General features: G+C 38.5%; 2 protein-coding genes across 5 annotated transcripts in view; one reads left to right on the top strand and one right to left on the bottom strand.

Annotated features, from left to right (window-relative positions):
- MSH3 (mutS homolog 3) overlaps positions 1-1,439 on the bottom strand; it is a 181,310-nt gene extending 179,871 nt beyond the window's left edge. The window contains exon 1 of the mRNA XM_060143213.1: positions 1,140-1,439. Coding sequence (XP_059999196.1) covers positions 1,140-1,379 — 240 coding nt within the window. The 5' untranslated portion in view covers positions 1,380-1,439. The remainder of the gene's footprint in view (positions 1-1,139) is intronic.
- DHFR (dihydrofolate reductase) lies at positions 1,213-24,603 on the top strand. Of its 4 annotated transcripts, XM_060143217.1 has the most exons (7): positions 1,213-1,484; positions 1,722-1,843; positions 2,061-2,110; positions 4,520-4,625; positions 11,367-11,493; positions 16,397-16,512; positions 24,437-24,603. In XM_060143217.1, exons 3-7 carry the CDS (start codon positions 2,086-2,088, stop codon positions 24,513-24,515), a joined length of 453 nt encoding a protein of 150 aa, XP_059999200.1. In that variant the 5' UTR covers positions 1,213-1,484; positions 1,722-1,843; positions 2,061-2,085; the 3' UTR covers positions 24,516-24,603. The 4 variants fall into 4 exon arrangements, with proteins under 4 accessions (XP_059999200.1, XP_059999197.1, XP_059999198.1 ...); XM_060143214.1 differs by lacking the exon at positions 1,213-1,484 and having other exon boundaries at positions 1,582-1,739; XM_060143215.1 differs by lacking the exons at positions 1,213-1,484; positions 1,722-1,843 and adding an exon at positions 1,585-1,721.
- Positions 24,604-27,473: the final 2,870 nt, after the last annotated feature.

The following is a 27,473-nucleotide window of genomic DNA, read 5'->3' as shown; positions in this document are numbered from 1 at the left end:
AAGGTTCTTGCCATCCACCCTTCATAGAATCATCTGTTTAGAGTTATGGGTGAACTGTTTTACCATCTTCAAAGACAAGGTGGAGACTGGCAAGTCATGAGCCTCAGCACCTCAAGCCCTCCTAGAATTAGAACCAAGGCTGCTACTTTTCTTCACTCGATCAGTCTTCCCCTATCTCAGATTATGAATCACCCTACTTACCTATGTTAAATAGAATACCTTTAAGAAAAAAACCTAATATTTAGAAAAGTTGAATTTAGACAGATAATTTAAAACAGTATCATTTTTGAAATGTTAATTGTCATTTAACTGTTTCACATTCAAACTTGATTTATGTTCACCACTGAAAATGCCACAAGATTATGGACTATATGCTGGCAGAAAACCTGTCAAAAACTTAAGTCCTTCACCAAATAACCTCTAAATGGTAGGCATAAAATAAAATCTTGGTGAATTCATGAAAATATAGGCTATGGTCAAAAAACAAAGACAGGAGAGGAACAATCATCTATGGAAGAAACATAAATGAAGGAAACAAGATTTTGAAGCAACAGGAAGCATACAACAACTAGCCATCACATCTGTATCATCTTAAGAAACTTTATCCACCCAAATTGTGTATCAGACTTTATAACCTGAACTACAAGGGGTACAGTCACCAGGGAACTGCACATGACTTTGACCCGTAAACGCTTGAAATACTAAGCAAAGCTGTTGCAGCCTTAAAAACTAGAAATTTAATGGCAGTTTTCGTCTGGTCAGCTAACCAAACACATACAAATAATAAATAATGCTCCTCTTCAACCCTCAATCCAGAAAAAAAAACGGGGGAGAGGGGAGAGGATGGAGATTAAAATATGTATCCTTTGACTCTAACCGCATCAGAATGAGCTAAGGTCTGCCATTAAGAGCCGGTGTGACCTTAGCCTCAAATCTATCACCCCAAGTGTAATACTACCCTAAAATGTCTGAACTGCACCTATGACGGATGCTGCCCTGCCTCTTCCCTCTTTCTCCTTCTTGAGCCCCGCCCCTTTCCCGCCTGGCCCAGCCATCTCGCATATTCTCGCGCACAGTCCCCGCCTCGTCCAGCTCCACCCACAAGCACCGCCCCCGGCCGTAGGGTCGCGCCCACTCACCGATGGCCCCGCCCCGCCCTGGACCGAACCCACCACGTGTGGCGGCAACTGAGGCGGGAGAGTGGCCGCTAGGGGCGCTGCGGAGTCAGAGTCAGGATCCGCCTTCTCGGCTGTACCCGTTGGGGAGGAGGTGGATTTCAGGCTTCCCGTAGACTGGAAGAATCTGCTCAAAACCGCCTGCCTTGCAGGGCCTGGGCCGGCGGGAGCGGCGCCACCAGAGACCGGCTTCCGGCGCGACATCGCGGAGCACGTAGCCACAGCCCGGCAGCAGGTCGAGCTGGGAGCGCGAGCCCGCGGCCGCCGTTCCCAGGGCGTCTGCGGGCGCGAGCACGTCGCAACCCTGCAGTGCGCCGGGGCGGGGGGCGGAACGAGGGCGGGGTCTCGCCTGCACAAATAGGACTGAGGGGGCGGGGTGGCCAAAATTTCGCGCGGAGCTGGCGGGTAATCCCCGTGGTCAGTGTGACGTGCTAGCTTGGAAGTGTTTTCTGCTGCTATCATGGTTCGTCCGCTAAACTGCATTGTCGCTGTGTCCCAGAACATGGGCATCGGCAAGAACGGGGATCTGCCCTGGCCCCCGCTCAGGTACCTGCTGGGCCGGAGGTGGGTCGATTGTGTTGGATCGGAGCTTAATCGGGGCACCTGGGCCGGGCCGGGTCGACGCTGCGAAAAGAAGGGGTCGGACTCGTGACCTGAGTTGGCGGGAGGTAGGCTTAGACTTCCTTCCGCGTCAGGAGCCTGGCGGCTAGTTACTGATTTCCGTCCCGCTCCAGCTGCCCCGCTAGGCCTTTTCCCCCCGCGTCCTACCCCAGAGCAAAGTCCCAGTCCTGGAGGTCCCCCCAGCGCACCGTTTGTCGGGTGCGTTAGAGCTGAAGCCCACGGGATCCCATTCTGAGTAACTCCATGTGTTTCTCTAACTTGTAGGAATGAATACAGGTATTTCCAAAGAATGACTACAACCTCTTCAGTAGAAGGTAATGTGGGATTTTTAAGTGATTCAAATTTGCGAAGGGTCTTGCCTAAGGAAGCTTACCAGTGCAAATTTTACTTAAATTAAAAGTTTTTCATGTTAGTCTGGGACCTTTTGTCCTAACATAAATGAGGATGCAGTTCCCAAGATTCATTAAACATTTTTTTTTTAATTTCTTTGAAATTTTATGTGAGCGTGCGTACAACTCAGGTATTGGTCAAAATTGGAAGCTAGGTAGAGGCTTCTGTGGAGGTTAGCGCTGGCAAAGGAAACCAGAACAGGCCTTTGAAATAGCTGCTGGAAGAGATGATAGTGCCTGAATGGCAATGGAGAGGACAAAAGTCCAAAAAGCGGTTACAAGATACTCCATTTGGAGATTAGAAAGTCAAAGGTGATGCAGGAAGGCATCAAAGATGAACTCTCAGATTTTCAGTTTGAGAGTCTGGGTGACATGGAAAATAAAGGAATGGGGAATAGTGTGCAGCTGTAATGATGATGATTTTAAAGTGCTTGTAGTATATCCGGGACAATTTCAGGCACGGGGAACTAGATGAATTGAGCCACTGGAGAGAAGAGGATAACCAAGGATAAGAATGTGGGCATGAGGGAGAAAAAACCTAAGAGACATGTGTGTTTATTCATTAGAGGAGGAATAGCAGAGTAAACAGGGAAACAGTAAATCAGAAAGGAGCAGATGCAGCATAACTATAACAGGACAGATAAAAGGTACTTCAATTTGGCCCTTGAGTCACTAGTTGGAGACATGATGGCAAAAGCTTGAAGCTAAAAAATTGACATGAACCACTCTCAAGAATCCTAAGTATGGCCTGCTAATAGGAAGAGCATCCCATGCCTGACCTGTTTGCTGGTTTTCAGTAAATATAGTATTACTTGGATAAATGAATGAAAGGGTACCAAGGATGTCTTGGCTTTTTTTTTTTTAAACGCCTCCCTGTGTCCTTCACTCATCATCTCTACCTTAGTTGTTAGGTCAGGTCTGTGCCATATTCCTCATCAGAATTCCTCACCTATTAGCTCCATTATCTTTAATAGTTGATATCTCCTTATTGAACACGTAAAACTCTGTCTTTGAAAATATAGTGCATATTGTATAAGGGTGCTCTGAATTACAGGGGGTTTTTTGTTTGTTCTTGGAGGAAAAAATTTTTTTCCAACACTTGGAGGTAATTGGTAAGAGTAGTGAAGCAAAACCTGAAAAATGCTTAGTCTTACAACTTGCAGTTTGTAAATTTAGTGTTTTTGTTTAAAGAAAATCAAACTAACGATGATTCTTTAAGAAGACAGATACAGGGACTTCCCTGGTGGCACAGTGGTTAAGAATCCGCCTGCCAATGCAGGGGACACGGGTTCGATCCCTGGTCCGGGAAGATCCCACATGCCACGGAGCAACTAAGCTCGTGCGCCACAACTACTGAATCCCGCAAGCCACAACTACTGAAGCCCATGCGCCTGGAGCCCGTGCTCCACAACAAGAGAAGCCACCGCAATGAGAAGCCTGTGCACTGCAACGAAGAGTAGCCCCCACTCACTGCGACTAGAGAAAGCCCACGCACAGCAACAAATACCCAACGCAGCCAAAAATAAATAAATAAATAAATTTTTTTAAAAAGTAATAAAACAAAACTACCTTAAAAAAAGAAAACATACATGCACTCCTTTTGATAGTCTATCAGAACATATCAAGAATCATAGAAATGAGTATGTTCCTTTGATCCAGATACCTGACTCCCAAGGGTTTTTTTCTCCTAAGTAATTAAACAAAAATGGAAGCTTTACATGTGTATAGTTTTTATAGAAGCGTTATACTTGAACTAGATGCACAGAGGCACAATTGATAATGTTTTAAGGTAATTGCATGGAATATTAAGCAGCTGTCTTTAAAAAAATGACTAATTTAAATGTATAAAGTATGCAAATATGAATAATACTGTTATATCAGTTATTACAGTACATATTAGATGCTGAGTATTGTAAGTCTTCAATCGCCACAACAACTCTACAAGTAGGAACTACCATTATCTCCGTTTTATAGATAAGGAAAATAAGACACAGGAGATAAACATGACTCGCCTAGTAGATGACAGAATACATTCAATTTGAGCACTTCAACCCAGAATCTTTGCTCTTAACTACTATAATATACATGACTACAGTTGATGAAAACTATATATTGGTTATAAGTTGGCTAAAGCCAAAGGAAGTAACAGTTACTAGACTTAGATAATGGATGACAAATGGTAAATTTTGATAAAGCTGTTTTAAATTTTAATTTTTTAAAGCAGATCCACTAGGTGTCCCTATGAGAATCATATCTATGCATATATGTATGAATATATAAAAATATATATGTATACTCCCAAAATATATTTATCTTTTGCGTGTGATTTTACAGGTAAACAGAATTTGGTGATTATGGGTAGGAAAACCTGGTTCTCCATTCCAGAGAAGAATCGACCATTAAAGGACAGAATTAATATAGTTCTCAGTAGAGAACTCAAGTAAGTACTGTACCATAAATTCACCACAAGAAAATCATGTTCCGTTTCTTATGGTAGAGGTCAGTATAGGACAAAATAAAATAGTATGAATGTAACTGTGGATGAAGCTACTTAATATCATAAAGGTGATTACAGAAAATAAGCAGTTATTTATGCCATATGACAGTAACTTATTCTGTTACTCAAGTGACTGATTTCATCACCTTGACAAATTACATTAAATCTAACTATGGTAATAATAGATTTGCACGTTTCCTTGAACCATTATTCAGTAGACTTAAATATCAGTTATATAATGTAATTTAATAAACTTTTCTAGTTTCATGTAAAATCAAAATACATATATTATGGAACTTGCCAAACTTAAGTGGTTATCCCCTCTCTGTACCTAGCCCTAAATGCAATAAGATGTAAATTTTAGGATTGGGCTAAAAACTGGTCCTAGTCTTGTGCCCTGTTATTTCTAGTTTACCACAACAGCCAAATAATATTTTGTGCTTTTGTTCTTTACCCAGCATCTGAAGGTTAAAATTTTCAAAGTTTTGAAATGGAAGCATTTCCTAGGAATTCTAGGGAGTGTCTCTAGTTGGCCTGGGGGAGGAATTTTCCTGTTTACCAATTTAACATTAGGTAACATAGTTCTGGATGCCTGGAAATGCCCTGGGGACTTGGCAGGGTGAGGAGGGGGAAGCAGTTAAGGTAAAAGCATTAAGACTCATCATCAAGTCAACTCCAGTGCTTTACCTTCACCGAGGCTTCCATGGCATTTACTCTACATGTAGTGCAAACTGATTGCTATTTTGTTTCTTTTTGTTATTTTTTACATTGGTCCCAGCCCACTAAAATAACTTCTGGAACCCCAAGGGGTTTTACAGGAGTTTACTGTGGGGGGGGAGAGGGGAGCCTGAATTATACCATAAGGGAAGGTTTAGGACTGGCATGGTAATTATTCTCTCTTAAACTAATAATATAATCACACAAAAAATGCAGCATCCTGGGGCACTGCTTGCTTAATAACGGTGGTCATAGTATTCCTTTCCCATGGGTATTATTAGGGTTCACCCAGAGCAGCAGAACCAGTAGAAGATACATAGATAGATAGATAAAAGAATTTTATTGCAAGGAATTCCACAGTTGTGGGGCTGGGTAGGCAAGTCCAGATATCTGTAGGGCAGGCCATCAGGAAGGGCAGGGAGGAACTCTGCAGAAGGGGCTGAAGCTACTGCCCGCTGGTGAAATTTCTTCTTCAAGGAAGCCTCAGATCTGTTCTTAAGGCCTTTCAACCCCTTGAATTAGGTCCACCCAGATAAAAGTCATTTAATTATCAACTTTAATCACATCTGCAAAATACCTTCACAGCAACACCTAGATTAGTGTCTAGATAACAGTACTATAGCCTAGGCAAGTGAACACCTGAAGACTATCCAACCACGGAAGGAAAAACACTACACAGCTGTAGCCTAAGGGGACTCAGGCTTATATAGATTTTCTCCTAAATCCCTCCTATAATGGTATAGGTTAAAAACCTGGAAGAAAGTATACCAGAATATTTCACTGATTGCCTTTGGGTGATGGGGAATATGTTGATGTGCATCTTGCCATCTGCCCCGATCTTCATGCTGTTCTCTTTCTCCTGGTTGCTAGGATATTCTGATTATATCTTTACTTCATAGAATCCAAATTCACAGACCGTATTGCCATTCCCAGAGACTCTTTAATAACATATTCTTGAATACTACTCAAGTTTATTTATGGCCAGCTTGAGCTAAAACAAACATAAAGAAATCTCAGTGGGGTAGATGTTCAGTTGGGCCAGCATTATCTCCTCAAATGATGAGTCTTATTTCTTCTTTATGACCCCCCCCATGGTGTATGTAATTGGATTCAGTTGTTTCTTATGTATTTATATGTAACATTTGTTGGTGCATTTCACTTTTTTTTTTAAGGCCGAGAGAAAATTTAAAATCTTCATCACCAAGCACACCAAGGAAATAGGGATACCAGTTAGAGAAAAAAATTAGAGTTATTTTTTGTCCTTCCTTCTGCTTCCCTACTTGCTGGTCAGTTCCACACATATCCTGAGCACCTGCTATGTGCCAGGCACTGCTAGGTCCTAAATAAAAGGGGGGAGATACATACATGTAAATCTCTAGCTCATGCAAGCTTTTAGAGATATTCAATTTTTCACCACCACCCCACAATGTAAAAAGAAACTGAATCCTCAAAGTAATCCAAAAATTTGCTGCCAGATACTAGTCATTTTGCATAACTGTTCCCTTAATAAGGTATAGGAAAAATGCCTTTCTAAAGCTTTCTAGACAATCAAGTTGTGGCTTTAAAAGAAATATTATGCAGCCACATTTGGAAAACAGGCATTTTCTCAAAATGTTAAACATAGAATCATCATATGACCCAGCAATTCCACTCTTTGGTATATAACCAAGAGAAATGAAAACATGATTACATAAAAACTTGTACACAAATGTTCATAGCAGCATCATTCATAGTAGCCAAAAAGTGGAAACATCCCAAATGTCCATCAGCTGATAAATGGATAAACAAAATGTGCTATATCCATGCAATGCAATATTATTCCACAATAAAAGGAATGAAGTACTGATATACGCTACAACATGAATAAGCTTTAAAGTCTTTGGAACCAAAAACCAAATTAAGAAATTTTACTGCAATGCTGCAGCTTTGGCAGCATCTTTAGAAAATCCAAAATTGCCTGCATGATATAAGATGTTGTAAACTGTCTTCAGTCCATGAAGCTGTCTAACATTTCATGGCAGAATAATTTTTTATGGTCGTGCTATCATGTTCTCCACAGTGATTAAAACTTTCTTCTCTTCATAAAGCTTCAGTTCTCTCCCCACCACTCACACACTCGGTGTAGCAAAGACTTAGCAGCCTGGCTTCTAATTCCTGCTCTGGCACCTATTAACCTTGAGCCTTGCTGAACCTCAACTTTCTTACCTACTGAATGGGATTAATGACAACTTCTTAGGGTGATTTTGAGGGTTAATTAATATTTTATATGTTAAATTTCTGGCACACAGAAGGTACCCTACAGATACCAGGTCCTACTCCCCCAGTCCTTGCTATTTTACCAAAATTAGATAATTTTGTAGCTTATTGAAAATATTAATATTAATGAGATCACAATGGACAGGCTCATGATCTTATTTTCACCTTAACGTATCACTTTGTTCTTCCTTCCCTCAATCTTGAGACAGAAGAATCCCCTGCTTTTAAAATCAATTCCTTCCCCCGCCTCCACTGTTTTATTCTAGACTCCATTTTGTTTCTGTCCTCAGGACCTTGCTCTATTATACTACCCTTTAGTATTTTAAACCTCACCACAGACTACTTTTCTTCTCTCAGTTTTCCTGGAGCTTTCTTGTGTTAAATAACCTTAATGTAAGCCTCAATAATATTTATAGCGGCCTGTCACTTCTGTGTTTTGCTCATGCTTTTACCTCCTTCAAGACTCAGCTAAGGGATCAGACTCCAAAGAGAATTCTTCCTGTCACCCCAGCCAGATGATGCACAACCTCTGTGCCCATCTAGCCTCCTCCATACATCCCCAGTGCATGTCCTTTTCACTTTTATGGGCACTGCTGAGCTATTTCTTTGCCTGCCATCACAATCTTTTTGGTACAGGAAGTGCTTTTTTTTTTAAATCTCTATTTCAAGCACCTGGCATATCTCCTAGCAAAGTAGGGGTTCCAGAATTTTCATGGAATAAATGGTCTGTAGTCAGTTTATAAAAATAGAATCATCCCACATAACAACACTTTGTAACCTGCCTTTTCCCCACTCAATATATTAAAAGATTAATTTCTATAAATATTTTTAGTGGCCGCATAGTATTCAATTATGAGGATGAAGCATATTTGAATCAATTTTTAATAGTTAGAAATCACATTTTTAAAGACTGAGTATTAAAGGTCTTAAAGTGAACATACTTCTGAATTCTGGTTAAGATGTGATTCTAGCCTAGGGTTTTTCTTTTTAATGGTTTTCCCAACAGTCCTCAGGGAAATTGGGGCAGAATTCTATCCGCCATCCTCTTTCATCAGGCACAATGGAAAGGATAATGTTTATATAATACCCCAGAGTAATCAAATGAGGCAGCTCAAGGCCGGAAAACACTGGTCTGAGGGCTCTGCCTAAACTAGGCCACACCATCTGAGGCCTGAGGGAACCAGAATCTAACACCTTTGTAGCCCATGACCACCAGTTGAAAGCCTATTGTCTGAATAAGAAGTGCCCCTCAGGCCCCAAGGTCAGGCTGCTGGAACTCAAATCCTAGGTCCGCCATTTCCTAGCTGTGTGACTATTGGCAACCTAATCCCTCAACCTCAACATCCTCATCTGTAAAAAGGGATAATAGTACCTACATTGGACTGCTGGCAACATTAAATGGTATGATGAGTATAAAGCACTGCCTGACCCTACTACTTGTCAGAGCAAGTAGGCACTCAATAATTGTTAGATATTTTCTTTGTAATAGAGCTATCCATCAGGTAGAAAGCAGCCTCCCTTGAATAGGGCTTTTAAGGAAAGGGATGGAAGTATCACTGGAGTGCCTGCTATGTGCATTATCTCTTTTAATCTTCATGCCAACCCTCAGGGAATTCAAGATTCTGGGTAACAAGCAAAATATCAAGCATGGCCACACACTTCTTGATGTAGAGTGTGTGTGCTACCACATACCAACTGTCCTTTGTGAGGGAATCCAATCTGGATCAGATTGAGATAATTATAGAAAGAAAATTTAGCAATGAAATAAGTAACAATATTGAGTGCTTGCCATATGGTATTTATTGTGTTAGTTTCTAGGATTTGTGCTGTGAAGAGGCTGATGAACCATTGGCTCAAATTTTTGCTAATTTTCTGCCCATCTAGGGTCAAGTGTTTCTTGTGAAACATTTCTATACCACTAAGTAGCAATACTGTGCTGAAGCATTTCCTCAATGTCTTTGTTATGTCTAAAATCTGAAACAAATCCTTAATCTGTTCTTTGTTTTCCTCTTTAGACTCACTGCAAAAGGGCAAAGAAGTAGTCTTTACCTTAATCCCTTGAATCATTCTCAAGCCATTGTTACACAGTCTTCACAAAAAGATTGTCCCCTTTCTTTGAAGTCCACACCAACCACGTATACCACCTTCTAAATCATTTTGCCGTAATCCACCTACTTCTAGAATACCTCTTTCGGTTTTCCTTGTATGTCAGTTCCTAAATCACCAATTTACATCCTACCTTAACTCCTGTCAGCAGTCCTGATTTAAACATCCTCAGTTACTAAAACCATCTTGACTCTTTCAAAGTCATTGTAAACTTGGTTTATTAACTAGACTGTCTTCTCCCCCCAACTCCAAATCTGTTTCTTCTAAATTCAGTTCTCCCCTCGAATGGCCTGGTCCATCCTAGTCACTGCAACTGCCCTGATACCTTTGGGGATCCCTTGGCTCCTTTAGCTTCACCCTAGTCTCCATGTCTTCTTCCAGCTTTGAATCAAAATACATTCTTTGTGCTATCTTAACTCCTTGAGAGATGACAAAGAGTGAAGTAAGTCAAATAGATATCAAGAAGGTGAGAAAGGAGGCAGCAAAGAGAATGAGTAGTCCCCATTAGCTCTTAGTTAATCATTGTTAGAACTACTAGTTCAAAGACAATTACATTATTTTTTAAAAGCATCAGTCTAAGAACTTGACATTGAATTGTAATTTCTGTTGTGTCTAATTACTCTGAAAGCCAATTCTGCATGTTTCTTCATTTATAAAGGGAATTGCAAACTCTCACCAAAATAACATTTTTGGAGGTTGGGAGAGACTGAGCTAGTCAATATAAACAATAAATTAATTGACTTTTCCCCTTTGGGATTTTTAATTACAAAAGTAATAACATGCTCATTTTTTGATAATTCATTTATTTCTATATTGTTTGAAACATGAGAATCCTTTCCCCACACCCCAAAGGTAACCACTTATTAAGAGTTTGAATATCATTCCAAACTAAAGTCACTCAAACATATCACTCTTTTTCCAACATTTTACCTGAAGACTGTCAAGCCTATAGAAAGAATTTTACAGTAAACACCTGTATACCCACAACATAGATTCTACCACATAGATTATTTTATACTATGCTTGTTTTATCATCCATCCAACCATCCATCAGTCTTGTTATTTTTATGCTTTTCCAAGTAAACTGCAGACATTAGTATATTTTCCCCTAAATAATTCATTATATATCTCATTAACTAGAGTTTAATATTACTTTACTGTTTTTTTCTTTTGAAATAAATATTATGTACAATGAAACGTACAAGTCTTACGTGTACATTTGCTATATTTTAACAAATATATGCACCTATGTAACCCTATATCAAAGATATAGGACATTACTGTCACTCCCAGAAAGCTGCCTCAAGCCCCTTCCCAGTGAATCTTTACCCCATCCCTCTGGAAACAACTACTGTTGTGATTTTTTTTCCACCACAAATATGCAGTATCACAAGTGGTTCTGTTTTTGATTCATTGTAGACCATACATACACAAATGTGGGTTGCATTATTGGCCATGAGCCATACTGATGTTAAATGCTTTTTATTGAAAGGTTCCATATTTACGATGCTTTTAATTTTATAATTACTGCCTCCTAGTCAGATTATTTGACTAGTATGAATGGGGTTTATAGAAATTATGTGTAATTCTTTCTTGTAATCTCAGGGAACCTCCACAGGGAGCTCATTTTCTTGCCAAAAGTCTGGATGGTGCCTTAAAACTTATTGAGCAACCAGAATTAACAAATACAGTGGACATGGTCTGGATAGTGGGAGGCAGTTCTGTTTATAAGGTAAGTAACGTTATCTGTGACTATAAGGAAATAGTCTACCCTCTTTCTTTCAGCTTCCCTGCCATCTCAACTTTAAAAGATTAAGCCATGAGCAAAGGAAGCACGTTATTTCTCCTGGAAGTTAGACATATTGCCAATTTGCACTATTCATTTTTTGATACTATCATACAAACTAAATGAAAAGTAAGTTTTTAGGTCTGTACCAGTCTATTTTCAATTCAAAATAGTTGATGTTTCCAATTTTAAAAACATTCTAAATCCTTCCTGAGAATTGTACTTGCACTGCATTGTCTTCTCCTCGCTGGATGTGCCTAAATACACTAAGCTATCATCTTTTCCTCAAGGATAAATATTATGTCCCTTACTGAGGAAAGGCTCCGTTGAGATACACTGACTAGATGTATGTGAACTTGTTCAAAGCACAAGACTTTCCCTCAACAATTTTCATATAAAGTGAGGATAGGGGGAAAGTGTTACATGATTTCGTATCATAAGAGAAGACACTGTGTTAAATAGAAAATATTCCTTTTTCTTGATACCAGATGACTTCCAGCTTTAAAAATTTTTGAGGATAATAAATAGAATTTTATAACTCTTTTATAACACTGAGGAAAGATTACATTTATGGAGAGGAAAAATCAGCCCCTACCCTTTGTGGCTTGTCATAATATATGAACACAAATTATTTTAGAAAGAAGTATACCAGGATCCTAGGTGGCATTATAAAAACTCTGTTTCTTGGGTTCCTGTTTCTACAATCTTTAACATTCTCCATTTGTAATAGGGGGAAAATGGACATTTTCCTTTGATCTTTTCAGCCAAGAATGAATTTCTAAGAAAATAAGTTGTTTATTTTGCTGAGTGCCGATCACATCTTGAATGATTCAATACCATAGTCACTTGAAAATGTATTCTTTAAACAATATAAGTACTTAAATACATTTATATAATTTGATATATCTGTACTTATATAAATAATAAAGAAGTAGAATCTGTAGGCTTTTGCATTATCCGCCTCATACCACATTGACTTACAGAACATTCGGGACTACCAGCCTGTTTTTGTAAATAAGGTTTCAATGGAACACAACCATGCCCATTGGTTTAGTGTTGTTTATGGCTGCTTTTGCCTACAAAGGTAAGAAACCATATGGCCCACAAAGCCTAAAATGTTTACCATCTGACCCTGTACAGAAAAGGTGGGCCAGGATTATTTGGCCTGAGGCAAACCAGCAATGGAGCCTACAGGCCCTTTGGTGGGCCTAATGGTGGACTCTTGGAGGGCTCACACCAAGGAGTACTTCCCAGAACTTCTGCTGCCAGTGTCCTTGTCCCCGCAGTGAGCCCCAGCTGCCCCCCGCCTCTGCAGGAGCATTCCAACACTAGTAGCCGTGTGGCTGACAGGGTCTTGGTGCTCCAGCCGGGAGTCAGGCCAGAGCCTCTGAGGTGGGAGAGCCGAGACTGACATTGGTCTACCAGAGACCTCCCGGCCCCGTGTAATATCAAATGGCGATAGCTCTCCCAGAGATCTCCAACTCAACACTAAGACTCAGCTCAACTCAACGACCAACAGGCTACAGTGCAGGATACCTTATGCCAAACAACTAGCAAGACAGGAACATGACACCACCCATTAGCAGAGAGGCTGCCTAAAATCATATAAGTTCACAGACACTGCAAAATACACCACTGGACGTGGTCGTGCCCACTAGAAAGACAAGATCCAGCCTCATCCACCAGAACACAGGCACCAGTCCCCTCCACCAGGAAGCCTACAACCCACTGAACCAACCTTAGCCACTGGGGACAGACACCAAAAACAATGGGAACTATAAGCCTGCAGCCTGCGAAAAGGAGACCGCAAACACAGTAAGTTAAGCAAAATGAAAAGACAGAGAAACATACAGCAGATGAAGGAGCAAGGTAAAAACCCACCAGACCAAACAAATGAAGAGGAAATAGGCAGTCTACCTGAAAAAGAATTCAGAGTAATGACAGTAAAGATGATCCAAAATCTTGGAAATAGAATGGAAAAAATACAAGAAACATTTAACAAGGACCTAGAAGAATTAAAGAGCAAACAAATAATGATGAACAACACAAATATTGAAATTTAAAATTCTCTAAAAGGAATCAATAGCAGAATAACTGAGGCAGAAGAACAGATGAGTGACCTGGAAGATAAAATAGTGGAAATAACTACTGCAGAGCAGAATAAAGAAAAAAGAATGAAAAGAACTGACAGTCTCACAGACCTCTGGGACAACATTAAATGCACCAACATTCAAATTATAGGGGTCCCAGAAGAAGAAGAGAAAAAGAAAGCGTCTGAGAAAATATCTGAAGAGATGAAAACTTCCCTAACATGGGAAAGGAAATAGTCAATCAAGTCCAGGAAGTGCAGAGAGTCCCATACTGGATAAATCCAAGGAGAAACACGCCAAGACACACATTAATCAGACTATCAAAAATTAAATGCAAAGGGCTTCCCTGGTGGCGCAGTGGTTGAGAGTCCGCCTGCCGATGCAGGGGACACGGGTCCATGCCCCGATCCGGGAAGATCCAACATGCCACGGAGCGGCTGGGCCCGTAAGCCATGGCTACTGAGCCTGTGCATCCGGAGCCTGTGCTCCGCAACAGGAGAGGCCACAACAGTGAGAGGCCCACGTACAGCAAAAAAAAAAAAAAAAAAAAAAAAAAAAATTAAATACAAAGAAAAAAATATTAAAAGCAGCAAGGGAAAAGCAACAAATAACATAGAAGGGAATCCCCATAAGGTTAACAGCTGATCTTTCAGCAGAAGCTGCAAGCCAGAAGGGAGTGGCAGGACATATTTAAAGTGATGAAAGGGAAAAACCTACAACCAAGATTACTCTACCCACCAAGGATCTCATTCAGATTCAATGGAGAAACTAAAACCTTTACAGACAAGCAAAAGTTAAGAGAATTCAGCACCACCAAACCAGCTTTACAACAAATGCTAAAGGAACTTCTCTAGGCAGGAAACACAAGAGAAGGAAAACAAACCCAAAACAGTTAAGTAAATGGTAATAGGAATATACATATCAACAACTACCTTAAATGTAAATGGATTAAATGCTCCAACCAAAAGACAGACTGGCTGAATAGAAACAAAAACAAGACCTGTATATATGCTGTCTACAAGAGACCCACTTCAGACCTAGGGACACATACAGAATGATAGCAAGGGGATGGAAAAAGGTATTCCATGCAAATGGAAATCAAAAGAAAGCTGGAGTAGCAATTCTCACATCAGATAAAATAGACTTTAAAATAAAGACTATTAAAGAGACAAGGACACTACATAATGATCAAGGGATCAATCAATGAAGAAGTTATGACAATTGTAAATATTTATGCACCCAACATAGGAACACCTCAATACATAAGGCAAATGCTAACAGGCATAAAAGGGGAAATCAACACAATACAGTAACAGTAGGGGACTTTAACACCCCACTTTCACCAATGGACAGATCATCCAAAATGAAAATAAATAAGGAAATACATATGCTAACACATTTATATGGAATCTAAAAAAGAAAAAACAAAAAACGGTTCTTAAGAACCATGGAGCAGGACAGGAATAAAGACGCAGATGTAGAGAATGGACTTGAGGACACGGGGAGGGGGAAGGGTAAGCTGGGACGAAGTGAGAGAGTGGCATGGACATATATACACTACCAAATGTAAAACAGATAGCTAGTGGGAAGCAGCCGCATAGCACAGGGAGATCAGCTGGGTGCTTTGTGTCCACCTAGAGCAGTGGGATAGGGAGGGTGAGAGGAAGATGCAAGAGGGAGGAGATATGGGGGTATATATATATGTATAGCTGATTCACTTTGTTATAAAGCAGAAACTAACACAGCATTGTAAAGCAATTATACTCCTATAAAGATGTTAAAAAAAGAAAAAGAAAAGTTGGGCCATATATCATTAACTTTGATACAGATCTTCAAATGCTGCTGTGATTAGTCCCTTCAATTTTTCTAATTTTTGGTATAGTAAGAATTGGTAGAATACTGATTTGATCGGGGCAAGAGAATAAATGATTTAATGTAAGCCATAGGATTGAAAATAAAAAGTAAAATTTGTTCTATGCCCTTTGTATGGAATTTTAAGGATTACACACAGTTGAATTTATATGTATATGTGTTTTTGTTTTGTTTCAAAAGCTATTTCAAAATCAAGAGTTATTGCTTTCTTAGAGTTGCAGTTGGGACTCCTGACTTTGTATTCGAATTTTAAGATATTTGTTCCAGGGCAGTTTTTTTTCTGTATAAACTATCAATAGTACTATAGGCAGTAATAGAAAAGTCATTAACAATATAATGCCAAATGCAATCATTAGCAACAAAAGACAGAATAAATTACCTACTAGCATTGTAACTATCTGCTGAGAAACTGAGGCATTAAATTTTATGTATATGTACTAAGCATGTCCTTGGGATTTTCATTAGTCAAGGTCTCATGAAATTACTATCCTATCCATATATACATATGTAAATTTTTCTGTGAAGGGTAACTAGATAATTTGGGGTTTTTAATTCTTAAACAACAACCAACGATAAAAGACAAAATTGAATGCTTAAAATGAAAAAAAGAGTTCATGTAAGCAAACTAGAGCCCAGAGTATGTTTGAACTCACCCTTGTAATTATTGATAAATGATTAGGGCCATTCCCAACTAAGTCATACTTTGCAGGGTCCCAAACTAAAGAATAGGATAATTAAATAGCATGCTTTGGAGGTAAAAAGATATGTAGCATGTCTCTAATACCTAGTACTAACTTCAGTATGTAATTAAAGCAAAAATATTAGAGTTTCTATAACTTTTGACACAGATAAATAAGGAAATTGATGCCTTTTGTTTTATTTCAAAGGAAGCCATGAACAAGCCAGGCCATCTTAGACTATTTGTGACAAGGATCATGCAGGAATTTGAAAGTGACACATTTTTTCCAGAAATTGATTTGGAAAAATATAAACTTATCCCAGAGTAAGTAAAATGTTATTCATTGGTCTGAAGCACCTTTGGCTTTCCTGCTTAAGAATTATAGAAAAGAGAATGTCTCTTCAGATTGAATTTGAAGTAGCAATGTGTTTTATAGACAAAAACTATAGGAATTTTTGGATATGTTTTAATGTTGAAGACTTGGGAATGTTCCGGTTTTAATGACTTCACTGAAATCTAGAGAATAGGCTTTAGTTCATTCTGTAAGATCAGTGCTTATTTAGCATCAGACTTTGTCTTAGGCATTGGGGATACAGTGTTTACCAAGACAGATGATGTCACTATTCTCCAGGAGATTACATCGTTTAAGGTAGAGGAGGAGGGTGGCAAATAATAGATAAACATCCAAAGAGTCGCTGTGTGGTAAATTGAAATACTGTGATGTGGTAGATACTGTGTAGTCTGAGAAGTCCTCTCTGAAGAGTGATGTCTACACCTGATCTAAATGGCAAGAAGCCAGCCACACAAAGGGCTGAGGAGAGCATTCCAGAAACCAGAAGTAGCTAGCGCAGAGAACTGAGGGCAGATAGAAGCCTGGTGTGTTCCCTGAACCTGAAAGCCATGGTGGGCATTGTGAGCGAGGGGGAGACCAAGAGGGATCAGACCCAGGGCAGGTTTAGAGGGTTCTGAATAGAGAGTGATACTCTTCTGTTTATGGGCAATGGGCTGGAGGGGGCAAGAGTGAAGCAGGGAGACCAGTTACAGTAGTTCAGGTGAAAGATGAAGGTACTAACTTAGTGGTGGAGGTGGAAGAAGATGTTACACTTGATTTACTCTGTAGTTTACTTTGATTGTAGCATGAAACTGTCTGCTTTTGAAAACATGTTAGTTTAAAAGCGCTTTTCAGCTGTTGGCTATGCAGAGTAGAAGATTAATTATATCAACACTTTTAGACTAGCTCTTAACACATTCTTTCAAACACTCAGTTGAAAACAGTCATTCTTTGAGTGCAAGTTTGATTTTGGAAATACCTCCTAAAAGCAGCATTCAGAGCTAAGTCTGAATAAATGGATGGCCAAGCTTTAGAATAAAGTATATTACTTTACAGAGTAATATAGGTAATGGTCTCAAGTCAAATGAAGTTGGTGACTGATTTTCTTGGGCTCTTAACTAGGTCTAAGGAAAACTGGAAATTCTAAGAACTCTAAAAAGTTTCTAAACAGCTAAAGTACAGGCTTTTGCTTATAGTCTCCAAAGGTGACTACTTAGAAAAATCACATTGATTTCATATATATATATATATTTTTTTAAATCAGCTGTGTTTCTTTGTCCCACCTTATTTTCTCTTGTACCGCTTAGATGGCTGATTCTCACATTATGTGGATATTGATCTCTGCTATCCCTCATTTCTTTCCTTTCTTTTTGCTACTAACAAAAAGAATAGATTACTGTGTGAATCAGCTTCATATTAAATACCTTTGTAAACCCTGTCACTCTCGATTAGACCTCTTTCCAAAGCTATGACCCTTCAAGATCCTTGATAACTTAAAACAAATACAATTCTGGCTCTTTGACTCTTAGAAAAGAAAATATTAACATCTCCTGAGAAATGATTCACGCATCTCAACATTCACCCATTCGAAGTATATAATTCAATGGTTTTAGTATATTCAGAGCTGTGCAGCCATCACCACAATCTTAAGTTCAGAACATTTTCACCATCCAAAAAGAACCGCTGTACACATTAGCAGTCGCTCTCCATTCCCTTCCCCTGCTGGCTCTAGGAACCACTAAATCTATTTTCTATCTCTATAGATATGCCTATTCTGGATATTTCATGTTAACAGAATCATATAATATGAAGTCCTTCTTGGAATTGGCTTCTTTCATGGAATTGGCTTCTTTCACTTAGCATACTGTTTTCAAGGTCATCCACGTTGTAATATGTATCAGTACTTCATGCCAAAAAGAATTCCATTGTGTAGATTTACTACATTATATATATCCATTCACCAATTAGTAGACATTTGATTTATTTCCACTTTTTGGTTAATGTAATGCTGTTTTGAACATTCATGTACAAGTTTTTGTGGGGATTTATATTTTCATTCCTCTTGGGTATAATCTGGGAGAAGAATCACTGGGTCATATAGTTTAACATTTTGAGGAACTGCTGAACTTTTGATAACGTGACTGTACCATTTTACAGTCCCACCAGCAACATACGAAGGTTCCAGTTTCTCTATATCCTTGTCAACACTTGTTATTGTCTGCCTTTTTGGTTATAGCTATCCTAGTAGGGATGAGGTGGTATCTCAGTGGTTTTGATTTGCATTTCCCTAATGACTAATGATGTTGAACATCTTTTCAGGTGCTTATTTGAGATTTATATACTGTATCTTCTTCGGAAAAATACCAATTCACATCCTTTGCCCATTTTTAAAATTTGGTTATTTATCTTTCTATTACTGAGTTTTAAGAGTTCTTTGAATATTCTGGTACAAGTCCTTTATCAGATATATGAGTTGAAAATATTTTCTCCTATTATCTGAGTTGTCTTTTCACTTTCCTGATTGACTTTCACTTTTCCTAATCATTTACAGCACAAAGGTTTTTAATTTTTATGTAGTCCAATTTTTTTATTTTTTTCTTTTGTCGATTTTCCTTTTGGTTTCATACCTAAGAAACCATTACCTAATCCAAGCTCACAGAGATTTTTTTCCTGTGTTTTCTTCTAAGAGTTTTATAGTTTTAACTCTTAAGTCTATGATCTGTTTGATTTAATTTATATATGCTATAAGGAAGAGGTCCAAGTTCATTCTTTGGTAAGCAGCACACTAGTTGTCCTAGCACTATTTGTTGAAAAGACTGTCTTTCCCCGACTGAATTGTCTTAGCACCTCTGTGGAAAATCTGTTGACCATAAATGTGAGGGTTTATTTCTGGACACTCGGTTCTATTCCACTGATCTACATGTGTATCTTTATGCCAGAACCACACTGTCTTGATTACTGCAGCCGTGTAATAACTTTTGTGATCAGGAAGTACTAGTCTTCCAACTTTGTTGTTCTTTGTTGTTTTGACTACTCTATGTTCCTTGCATTTCCACATGAATTTTATGATCAGCTTGTCAATTTCTGCCAAAAAGCAAGCTAGGATTTTGATAGATTGCCCTGTATCTGTAAATTACTTTGGAGAGTATTGCCATCACATCAGTATTAACTGCCAAATCATGAACATTTGATGTCTTTTCAACTTATTGAGATCTTCCTTAATTTCTTTCAGCAATGTTTTGTAGCTTTCAGTGTACAAACCTTGCACTTCATTGTTAAATTTATTCTTAAATATTTTGTTCTTTTTGATACTATTGGAAATCAAATTGTTTCTTAATTTTATTTTCAGATTGTTCATTGCTAATATATAGAAATACAATTGATTTTTGTTTATGGAGCTTGTATCCTGTAACCTCACTGAACTCATTTATTCTGATTGTAAATGGATTCCTTCAGATTTTCTAGATACCGAATATATCATTTGCAAATAGAGATAGTTTTACTTCTTCCTTTCTAATCTGGATGTTGTTTATTTCTTTTTCTTGCCTAATTGTCCTGGCTAGAACCTCCAGTATGATGTTCAATAGAAATGGCAAGAGCAGGCATCCTTGTCTTGTTCCTGATCTTAGAGAGAAAGCATCCATTAAATACGATGTTAGCTGTGGGTCTTTCATACATGCCCTTTATCACACTGAGGAAGATCTCTTCTATTTCTAATTCATTGAGTGTTTTTATCATGAAGGAGTATTGGGTTTTGTCAAATACTTTTTTTTTGAGTCTCTTGAGATAATCATGTGGTTTTTGTCATTAATAAGACAAAATATATAATTAATACTTAATATGCTATCAATATGGTATATTACATCAGTTGATTTTTCTGTTAAACGCATCTGGCATTTTTGAGATAAATCCTACTTGGTAGTAATGTATAATCCTTTTTATATGCTGCTGAATTCCATTTGCTAATATTTTGTTGGGGATTTTTACATTTATATTCATAAGGATATTGGTATACTGGTCCGTAGGGTTTTTTTGGTAACGTCTTCATCTAGTTTTGCTATCAGGATAGTGCTAGCCTCACAGAATGAGTTGGGAAGTGTTCTCTCCTCTTCTACATTTTAGAAGAGTTTGTGAAGGACTGGTATTATTTCTTCTTTAAATGTCTGAGAAATTTTTAATGGTGAATAGACTGAGATAGGAAATTGCTATCCAAAGCCAAAATTCAAAGAAATTGCTCCAAAATGGACATTCTAAACAAGGCTATGGAAGAAAACAAAAAGTCCTTTCTTCCACTGCAGCACGTCATAGTCATCTGTACTTTCAAGCCTGTAGCAACGTAGTAACAGCCTCTTTAACATGGGATGGAGGGAATCCCCTAAGGGATAAGGGAGATATGAAGTAGTATAAATCTTTCATGAAATAGAGAAAAAGGAAACCTCTGAAGCAAAGAGAATATGCTTTGTCCCTGGACATCTGTAACACTGCTCAATTCTGGAGCTTTCTTTCCAAATCTCTCTACATTGGGCAACTTAGAATTGCTCCCTACTGTCCAGAAATGAGTTCTGATCATTCTTTACTCCCCTTCGTTCTTTCCCCACAGCTACCCACTTTGTTTAGTCTTCCATTATCCCTATCCTAGGCCTCTTGTGGTTACATAGGTTTCAGTTCAAACACAGTATCTTTTATTAACACCAAACTTGCTGGTAATAAAAGCACGAGTATAATGAAATAAAAATGAAAGAGGACTACTGTGAAGAAAGAAGAGAATAAATTAAAATGTAGATGGAGTGGTAGGAGTGGTAGGAGTCTAAAAGCAGAATATTAATGAAGTAAGATGGTTTTACTTTGTGTCTCCCTTTTTCTCCCAGTGGGTCATTGTCAATGCAATCATTTTTTTTGACAGCACCATGCCAGCCTGTCCATTAATCTGCCCTTATTCATCTTGCCTGGAAGAAGTCTTTCTGTCTCAGACTATTTCACACTAGGATCCAACCAAACCATCAGAGCAAAATATTTTATAGCAGCAGTTTTCCCACTTAATGAGCCCCAAACAGACTTCTCCTTCTAGGTAGCAACCTTTCATGTGACCATGTAGTCAAATAGGATTGAAGACCAGAAGAGGCCTTTGAGGCAGTAATTGGCTCCAGAGCTGGGACAGATGCCCCTCACCAGTAGACACTTGAAGTAGGATTTAGATGGGTTGACGTTTCCTCTTCTGTTCCCATTATTTCTTGACTGTCCAACAGGATCCTGGCATATTTGTCCATATTATTTGTGGATCCCTCTCCTCCTGAGCTTGTGCTTCCTATAGAGTCATCATTTTTAGTTATGATTTGGTTCTTATGGATACCTGTTCCAGGAACTCTGTTTACCTCTATTTTAGACCTTCCATCAAATCATCTCTGCATTATTCTCATGCTCCTTTGTCAGTTCAGATCTTATGATTATTTGTATTCATTTGCTTCTTTAATGCTTGAAGATTCTAGAAAAGACCATCTATCTGGGTGGTTCATAATAAATAGGTGGTATTTCCAAATCCTGTTAGACTTAAACTTGGAGTTCAAAGGTTGCTCTTAGACAGTTTGTTCTTCCGAAAAGTTTGGAATTATGATTATGAGGTAGTTATCATTATTAAAACAGACTGAATATGTGAATATTGTGGAAAGTAAAATTAATCTTAAGCAGAATTCAATTTTCGTTTCACAGAGAAAATAAACATTATTACCATGACTAGTCACCATATCTAGCCCATAGCATAGTTATTTCTAAATCATTATTATTCATGGTTTTAGAAATAGCTTTGATTTGATACTTTGCTTTTATCTTGTTAGCTGACAATCTTGATACTCTTGAGAATTTTACACACACACACAAATGTAAATGTTGCTTTTGGTGACTCATCTAAGAAAGTAAAATTGTGGTTTAAAGTTGGCCTAGTAAAATCATTTCTTTAAACAAAGAAAAAACTATGTTGCTACTAAAACAGTAGAACAGAAACAGCTTAGGAAATGGTTAGTAAATACAAACATACCTTCTTCCTCTGAAATATATTCTCCTTTTTTTCTTACATATTATTATGCTATTGTTATTTCATGTTTCTAATTATATATTTTTTCAAAATGGCATAATCTCTAATTGGTCAACAAAAGGTTAATTCCTATTATTACTCAGCATTCTGTTGGGTATCATAAGAGACTTAAATTTGTTTTCTATGTTATCTCTGCCTACGATGAGGTTAGAAAATAGTTAGGGGGACAAAACAAACTAATATCATTAATGGGTAACATTTGCAGAGCACTTAATATATCAGGCACAGTGCTAAATTCTCTATAAGGATGACGACTTTTTATTGATAGCTAAGTGTCACACAGCAGAACCAGGTTCAAACACAAGCCTGACTAAAGCAAGTCTTCCTGACCCCTCACCTCCAGCACAGTGGATACAGCCAGCACAAGCCTACAGAAGTGCACCAAGATTAGGGTAGTGGACAAGAGTGGTCAGAACAGCCTTCAGTGGAAGACCCGGGTTTGGGGTTTTTTTTGTTGGGGGGGGGGCAGTGGTGTTCAATGAAAAATAATTTTTTTGTTGTCATAAGAACACAGCATGAGATCTACTCTCAACAAATGCTTAAGTGTACAATACACTATTTTAAACTGTAGGCTCAGCGTTACACAGAAGATCTCCAGAACTTGCTCATCTTGCTGAAACTTTATATACCCTTTGAACAGCTACTCCCTGTTTCCTCCTTCCCTCAACCCCTGTGAACTACCCTTCTACTCTCTGTTTCTATGAATTTGACCCTTGTAGATTTCTCATATAAGTAGAATCATGCAGTATTTGTCCTTCTGTGACTGACTTATTCCACTTAGCATAATGTCCTCCAAGTTCATCCATGTTGCTGCATATGGCAGGACTGCCTTGTTTTTTGAAGGCTGAATAATATTCCATTGTACATATACATATTTTCTTTATATATTCATCTGTCACTGTAGTTTCCATATCTTGGCTATTGTGGATAATGCTGCAGTAAACATGGAAGTGCAAATATCACTACAAAAGATAAGTGTTGGCGAGGATGTGGAGAAATTGGCACTCTTGTACATTGTTTGTAGGAATGTAAAATGATGCAGCCACTATGAAAAATAGTATGATGTTTCCTCAAATTACTAACAATAGAACTACCATGTGATCCAGCAATCCCACTTCTAAGTATATACCCAAAGGAGGGCCTGGGTTTTGACTTAGAAGCTGAAGGAAACACACACCTAAGTGAGTGTTAGGAGTAGAAAAGATCAGATAAACAGTGATTCTAGTAAAGGATATGAAATAAGCCACACAGTGGGGAATTAGAGCAGTGTGGTGTCCACTGATTAAACAAATCAAGAATCCCCGGGCTTCCCTGGTGGCGCAGTGGTTGAGAGTCCGCCTGCCGATGCAGGGGACATGGGTTCGTGCCCCGGTCTGGGAAGATCCCACATGCCGCGGAGTGGCTGGGCCCATGGCCATGGCCGCTGAGCCTGTGCTCCGCAACGGGAGAGGCCACAACAGTGAGAGGCCCGCGTACAGCAAAAAAAAAAAAAAAAAAGGAATCCCCATGCACCACACACAACTTCAGTTCCACTCTAACAGCTAAAGGTTGTGTTTTATTTTTTCTTTGCTCACACAAGAGATTTGATACCAAATTTAAGACTTGCAAAAAGTTCTTAAGAAATTTCATATTAGCTGGGTGACAAGAGTGGGAACATAAAAGAGAAACTGCTAACAGTGGTTAGTTTGGGGGAGAAAAACTAGGAGTTAGAAGGAAAGGAAGAATTATACTTTTTATTTTCTAACTTTCTGTAGTTTGAAATTTTTCTTACTATTTGCATGTGTAGTGTATTTGCATAATATTTAATTATACATCTTTTTCTTTTACAGATATCCAGGTGTTCCTTCTGATGTCCAGGAGGAGAAAGGCATTAAGTACAAATTTGAAGTATATGAAAAGAACAATTAATGTGAAAGTGTTTTCTGATCTATTTCAAGCCTCCGCCTCCCCCAGCAAAATTATGTATTTTTTGTTGTAGAGACTTTTGTTGACTTTAGATCTATGGATAATTATTTCTAAGCAAAGTACTTTTATTCCCCATTAATCTTAACTAGACTGTATCAGATACCATCTGTGAAACATTTCTTGCTGTAACTTCCTGAATGCCCATCAAGAGTCAAGAATAGGTGACCAGCACCTGCCTAGGGTAGAATATCTACCAAGACAGCCCAAAGTAGGAGAGTGCCCTGGTAGCATGAGCTGAAACCAGAGCCTATATATAGCGCTAGGAGCTAGGCAGATGGGTCCAAAGGTCAGAAATGGATTATAAACAGAAGAGCTAGCATTCAGTTATTTAAATTAGATCAAAAGAGGGACTGTGAATTACTTTATATCACACTTCTGAAAAACATTCCCTTCACTTAGACTAGGAGTCAATAAGTTGAAAAATCCAGGATATTCCACAGGGATAGTAAAGAGGCAGGTACGAGACTACCTTTTCAGTGGTTAAAGGAGAAGGTTTGAGACCTTAAAAAACTTTGTTCCTGATCTTCAATGAGATGGCATGGCATGTTACAATGATAGAACAAGAATTGGCTGCTCTTTACAAAAAAGAATCTAATATCAAACATAATATCTAAAATTAAAAATTCAAAGAGGTAATAAATTGAGAATGAATATTGCTAGAAACCAAAATTAGTAAGTTAGAAACTAAACTTCACAGAATTAAAAAATGAAAATTAAAACATGTTTTACCCATCACGTTAGCAAAGATTTAGATTAAGTATCCAAAAAAAATAGCATTTTCTGCCTTATAAATTGGTACAATCTTTTTAGAGTGTAAGTTAGCAATATCAATTAAAATTCAAAATATTCTGGGTTTGGACCCAGAACTTCCACTTCTAGAAATTAATCCTGAACAAAGATATGGACCCAAGAGTATTTGTTGCAACTTTTTTTTTCAAACTTAGAAACAGCCCAAATGTTGATTAATAAGAAATAACTAACCAATATGTCTATAAAATGTAACATCTGCAGCAGTTAAAAAGAATGAAGTACTGACAGGAAAATGCCAAAAATTGCTAAATAAAAGAAGCAAATTGTGTATAATACTCAAAACATTTAGTAAGTGTTCATGTGTGGGAAAAAGTGTGCTGCAAACTGTTGACAGTATCAAAGTTGGGAGTGTTATTTTCTGCATTAGGTATGTCTGTTGTGATTAGATTTTTTGTAGCATTATGTACTTATTTTCATGAAAAACTACTTAAAATGATAAATTGAGCCCTTTACTCTTAGCAGTAAAATTAGGTTACAGAACATCAGGAATAAAAAGAAATGTCCGAAAATCTTCCATAGAGGGAAAAAAACAGATCACACAGAAGAATAGGAATCAATACTGACTAAGACTTACAACCACAAGAAGACAGTGGTGCTCTCTGCAAGGAACATAACCAGAAAACTATTAGTATCCAGAATTTATAGATATCAGATACTGCTAAGAAAAAGAAACAAGCCATTTAGAGAAGAGGAAACTCAAGGGGCCAAAAATATATAAAAAGTTGTACCTTCCCACTAGTAATTGGGGAAATGCAAATTAAAACTACAGCAAGGGCTTCTCTGGTGGCGCAGTGGTTAAGAATCTGCTTGGGGCTCCCCTGGTGGCGCAGTGGTTGAGAGTCTGCCTGCCGATGCAGGGGACACGGGTTTGTGCCCCGGTCTGGGAAGATCCCACATGACGTGGAGCGGCTAGGCCCATGAGCCACAGCCGCTGAGCCTGCGCGTCCGGAGCCTGTGCTCCACAACAGGAGAGGCCACAACAGTGAGAGGCCCACGTACTGCAGAGAAAAAAAAAAAGAATCTGCTTGCCAATGCAGGGGACATGGGTTCAAGCCCTGGTCCAGGAAGATCCCACATGCTTTGGAGCAGCTAAGCCTGTGCACCACAACTAATGAGCCTGTGCTCTAGAGCCCACGAGCCACAATTACTGAGCCGACGTGCCACAACTACTGAAGCCTGCATGCCTAGAGCCCGTGCTCCGCAACAAGAAGCTACCACAACGAGAAGCCCATGCACTGCAACGAAGAGTAGCTCCCGCTCGCCACAACTAGAGAAAGCCCGCGTGCAGCAACGAAGACCCAGTGCAGCCAAAAACAGAAAAATAAATTTTTAAAAAATAAATGAAACTACAGCAAGTTCCATCCATACACATCAGATGTGGCATTCTCTCCAATACTTAACATTGTCAGACTGTTAAAATGTTGGCAATATTTATTAAGGATGAAGATGCACATACCCTTTGACCCAGCAGTTCCACTCAATACCAAGAGATAACCTCCTACATGAATCTTGAGAAGTTTGTAGAAAAATGTTGCGGCCTTGTTTGTAACAGTGAAAAACAAAACAACCTGCAAGTCCAGTGACAAAATGAGTATGTTACTGTCTTATATTGGGTTTCCCCCAGAGCAGATCCTGAGACTAGAATTTGAATGAAGCAGTTTATTTGATAGATGATACCAGAAAGCACCAATTGGTATGTGGAAAAGTAAAAACGAGAAGGTAAGAAGGCCAGTTCAAGGTCAGTGAGCAGATTCCCATTGGGCAACAAACTCAATAGTGCTGAGATATCTGGGAAATGGAGGGGAGGAAATCCGGAGTATTTATCCCGAACTCGTTGATTTGGGGCTGCTCCCAGGTTTGTCAGCTCCCTGACCTGTGTATTGAACACGCTCCAGCTGCTAGAGTCCCAGGTATTTGCAATAAGAGGCTGCTGGCATGCATAGGAACAGCGAATGCTAAACACTTAAAGCAATTCCATATATTTATGATTGTGTATGTAAGATTTTCATACTTTTTAATATAGTAAAAAGTATAAAGCCACACATAGTTTGTTTGAAATATTTTACAATTTAAAAATATACAGAATTAGGA

Source organism: Lagenorhynchus albirostris, chromosome 3, assembly GCF_949774975.1.
Source record: "Lagenorhynchus albirostris chromosome 3, mLagAlb1.1, whole genome shotgun sequence".
Classification (NCBI taxonomy): domain Eukaryota; kingdom Metazoa; phylum Chordata; class Mammalia; order Artiodactyla; family Delphinidae; genus Lagenorhynchus; species Lagenorhynchus albirostris.
Note: the sequence above shows the minus strand (reverse complement) of the source record. Positions and strands in the feature narration are given on the sequence as shown.

Coding starts and splice junctions, on each gene's coding strand:
- DHFR (XM_060143214.1), top strand. CDS start 1,636: ATGGTTCGTCCGCTAAACTGCATTGTCGCTGTGTCCCAGAACATGGGC. Junction 11,494..16,396: donor GAGGCAGTTCTGTTTATAAG/GTAAGTAACGTT, acceptor TTTATTTCAAAG/GAAGCCATGAACAAGCCAGG. Junction 16,513..24,436: donor AAATATAAACTTATCCCAGA/GTAAGTAAAATG, acceptor TTTCTTTTACAG/ATATCCAGGTGTTCCTTCTG.